This window comes from Cyprinodon variegatus, unplaced genomic scaffold, assembly GCF_000732505.1.
Source record: "Cyprinodon variegatus isolate N-32 unplaced genomic scaffold, C_variegatus-1.0 Scaffold1441, whole genome shotgun sequence".
Classification (NCBI taxonomy): domain Eukaryota; kingdom Metazoa; phylum Chordata; class Actinopteri; order Cyprinodontiformes; family Cyprinodontidae; genus Cyprinodon; species Cyprinodon variegatus.
The window spans coordinates 61,050-65,000 of record NW_015151894.1 but is presented as its reverse complement, the minus strand read 5'-3'; the positions used below and the strand labels follow the sequence as shown (position 1 = coordinate 65,000).

The 3,951-nt window shown below is 34.9% G+C and overlaps 1 protein-coding gene across 1 annotated transcript in view; it reads left to right on the top strand.

Annotated features, from left to right (window-relative positions):
• Nucleotides 1-3,535, top strand: part of calb2 (calbindin 2) — a 27,879-nt gene extending 24,344 nt beyond the window's left edge. The window contains exons 10-11 of the mRNA XM_015403125.1: nucleotides 806-874; nucleotides 2,815-3,535. Of these exons, the coding sequence (XP_015258611.1) occupies nucleotides 806-874; nucleotides 2,815-2,931 (186 nt within the window). The 3' untranslated portion in view covers nucleotides 2,932-3,535. The remainder of the gene's footprint in view (nucleotides 1-805; nucleotides 875-2,814) is intronic.
• The last annotated feature ends 416 nt before the right edge of the window (nucleotides 3,536-3,951 follow it).

Genomic DNA, 3,951 nt, shown 5'->3' with positions numbered 1-3,951 from the left:
TTCATGTTGCTGCAGTCTGCAGTCTGACAGCTAGATGTCGCTAAAAGTTACACACTGTAGCTTTAATGATTTGTTATTAATTTTTTCTTTTGAGGGGAACAAATTTGCAGATCAAAATCTTTTGAAGTGTACAGAAAAAAGAATCCAGGAACATAAACAGAATAATGTTTTTATTTTCTCTGGTGGTAGTTTCATTCTTTTATCATCATAAACATTAAATAAGAATTACACACACAAATTAATTTTGACCACAAAAATCTTGCCTCATTGTAAAATCATATAACCATTTGTTAAAGTATTATTTTTGTTACTAATTGCTGGTTTCTTATTAGAAAACAAGGTTTACCAAACCATGAGCATCTTTTTATGTTAAAAGAAGCAGAACCGATACAATTAACACAAGTTTATAATTTATTTTGACCTTCATCCGCTGTGATCATTTTTATGTTTTTACACATTTCATGGTTACAAAGAATCTTCAGGGTTTCAGAAAGTAGTATGTGTGAGGATGCAGTGCAATTCATTGTAGCCAAACAAGCAGGAGTAGAGTCATTTCAATGCTGTGGCTCCTTGGTGGGCAATGAAGTTTATTATTTAGAAATAATTAGCTTTCTCTTCTTGCCAACGAACAAACGAAGATAGGCATTTAGCTGCACCCTGCCTAAATAGGATTAAGCTGATATATAAAAATGGAAAACAATGAGTAGGAATAAGCATATGCTTTGATACATGTATTTTTCTTCATTTCTTTGTGTTTCAAGTACAAAAAGAACTAAATGTGTTTTTTACTTTGATTCCCACCCAGGATGGGAATGGCTACATTGATGAGCAGGAGTTGGAGGCTCTCCTACGGGACCTTTACCAAACCAAGAAGGTAAGAGATGGATAGAGATAGATTGGGCGTCTTGCCTGCTGCTGGGGGGTTTACAGTAGGTATATATTATTATCTATATCTGCTCAGCTCTGCTGTCCATGCAAGTTCCAGCATTAGGTAAGACCTTTGGGTCATAATAGCATTTCTCTGCCGTCATTTTTCTTCCTAATGAACTTAAGGCTATTTTAAAGACATTACCTCTTGCGGAAAACTGAACACGCTGCATGTGATTTATATGTTTGAGGGCTCGGCATTGCGGAAGCTCAGATCAAAAGCTTTACTGTAAGAAATCCAACCCTATTAACTGCTTATCATCTGAGTCCATAATGTGTAAAAAGAGCCAAACAAAACATTAACAGTCCTTGATATTAATTACAACATGTAGGATGCTGTAACTACAGAAAAATGCTAAATATATAGTTAGCATTCGGAGTTGTGAGCATTACAGCAGGTGATTACCAGCTGTTTTCCCCATACATGTGGATGATTTTCTCTGGGTACTCTGAATGTTAATCAAAAAGGAAAATGTGTGTTAGGTTAACTAAATACTCTAAACTAACCTTGAGTCTGAGCAGCCTATGAGATAACTTAAAGAGAAGGTGGTCATCCATCAACAACAAACCAGTAAAACCAGTCGAATAATTTGAGCAGTTCCTCTTCTCTGTACTAAGAGGATTCATCCGAGCGGATCAGGCATCTCATGTTGAGCCTTCAAGGACCTTTTCCAGTCATGTCGCATTGGGAGGAGAACTCAGAGCAAACCCACAGTTTGCTTGACAGGCACTATATTCCTTCTTTTACAGGACGAGCCCAGGATTGGTTTATACAAAGCGTTTTTGTGGAAATTTGTGTAAATAATAATATCCATGACTATAAAGAGTATGCTTCAAATACTTCCAATACTGTACAAGTATAACCAGTAACTGTACAGCAGCATTTTAAACTGTTTGTTCAATCAGGATTTGTTTAAACTTTAAATACTATATCACATCTTTCCCATTTATTTATCAGAAGTCCTTGTAGTAGGTATCAGCCTTGGGGGCCGCATTTCTTGATTTGTATCCAATGTTACAAGATTCAAATGTTTAAGGATGCATCCTGATTTACATGAATATACAGTAGATAATAAGACGATTTAGATGTGATCGGACCTTAATGTTCAATCAAGAGCTTTTGATGTCAAAATAGATTTAAAAATAATTTTTCAAAGTGGAGAGGTTTGAACATGCATATCATTAGAAATAAACAGATTTTTTTTCTTTTATTGTTGTCACATACTGGCATGTGTCATTTAATACATTACATATCTTTTTTTTGTAGGATACCAAGAGACTGTGTTGATTAAGTGTTCGGAAAAGGAAAAAACATCCACATTTGGAAAGCTAGATCATTTGTTTTCATTTACAAGTTAAATTTCTGACCCTACTAATCTGGAAAATAATTTAGCTGATAAGATCCCAATTTAGATGTTAGGAATTTCCAGCACGTTTATTTATAAAATGTTAGTTTTCAATGGTTAGTTAATTCTTTTTTGCAAAATATTTTGCAAAGAGAGGCCCATGATTTGCTTGTTTTTCTGCTGAGTTTGAGCAAATTAAAGCTGGTGACAGAGTAAAAGATTTTTTTTTTTAATAGAATCCAAAAAAAGGGGAGAAAGGAAAAAACCTAGAAATTACATTATTCTAAAATTAGCTTCACATTTTATTTTATTTTATTTTTTTTATTTTTTTTGAGGAATTGAGTTGTAGTTCAGATTTTGCAGGTTGATCAATTCAAAGTGTCCAGCCTTATTCTTTTTTTTTTTTTATCTTAGACAATTATTTTTATTTGTTTTTGTTTTCTTACTATGTGTAAGGTTAGCTCCACAACAGTTACACTATAAACCTGAAATCAGTCCAAAATTCTCCACATATAACAATCTCTCCCTTCTCTGTCCACAGGATGTGGATGTGAATAATCTGATGGGCTACAAGGAGAGCATCATGAGCCTGTCCGACGGCGGGAAGCTCTACCGCGGGGAGCTTGAAATTGTCCTCTGCAGAGAACCAATTGTGTGACTACTTCCTGCTCTTTTTAAGCATTTGTTTTTTTCTCTGCCTGCCTTGTCCTTTCTCTTCTGAGACCTCACCCATTCCCAGCTGAGTGGCAACATATGGTGCATGTGCCAGACACTTCCCTACCCCCTTCATTTCCCCCAAATATTCTTATTCTGTAAAAGATGGAATGATAAGTGCACTGTCAGCACAAGATAACTACTTCTTTAAAGTCATGATTTGTGAAAATTGACCTCTCAGTGCTAACCATCTATTTGTTTACAATCAGCTTGTCCTAATTTAGCACCTCTTACTTCATCCCTGTCCATGCTGTGCCTGAGATGCAAAAATTAGACTCCACAGAATTTATAAACCCTTATCTCTGACCCAAGTTAATTGTCCAATTTGTTCCTTTGCTCTGTCAGTTTGCATTATATACTGTAAGCAAACATGCAGACAGATTTGGTTTTGTTGTTTGCATTTAAAGTCTCTCCTGAAATTCTAAATATTTTCCTTCTCCTGCAACCATTATAAAAGGTGTGTAGCTTTTCCCATGATACGATTTTCATTTTCAATGTTTGTTTTTGGCTAATGCTATTGACAGAAAATATCAATAAAGTATCTTAAGATAAAAGTGTCTTTTTAGTTGTATTACTGCGAGGTAATAATTGCACAAGCTTCATCACTGAACACAATACAAGCCTCCAGAATGGATACAGAACCCTCTACAGTCATTAGCACCAATATGTTGAATAAAAACAACTAAAAGGTTAGAATAACTAAACTCTCACTGAAATGTTTGGAAAGATTGATCCTTTAATTGAAAAAGCAAAAGCTGTTAACCATTGCGTATCTCTGAAACCTCAAGATTGACTGTTCCCGTTTATCTTAAACTACATTATCACTAGAAATTAAGGTAATTAAAAAAAAATAGATTAGGAATAACCAAAGCAATGCAGAAGAAGAGAAATGCCCAGAGTGTTTTGGCATTTGCATTATGTTCAATTATGAAGAGTCAATGCTTCTCAAATAAACAACGCTGGG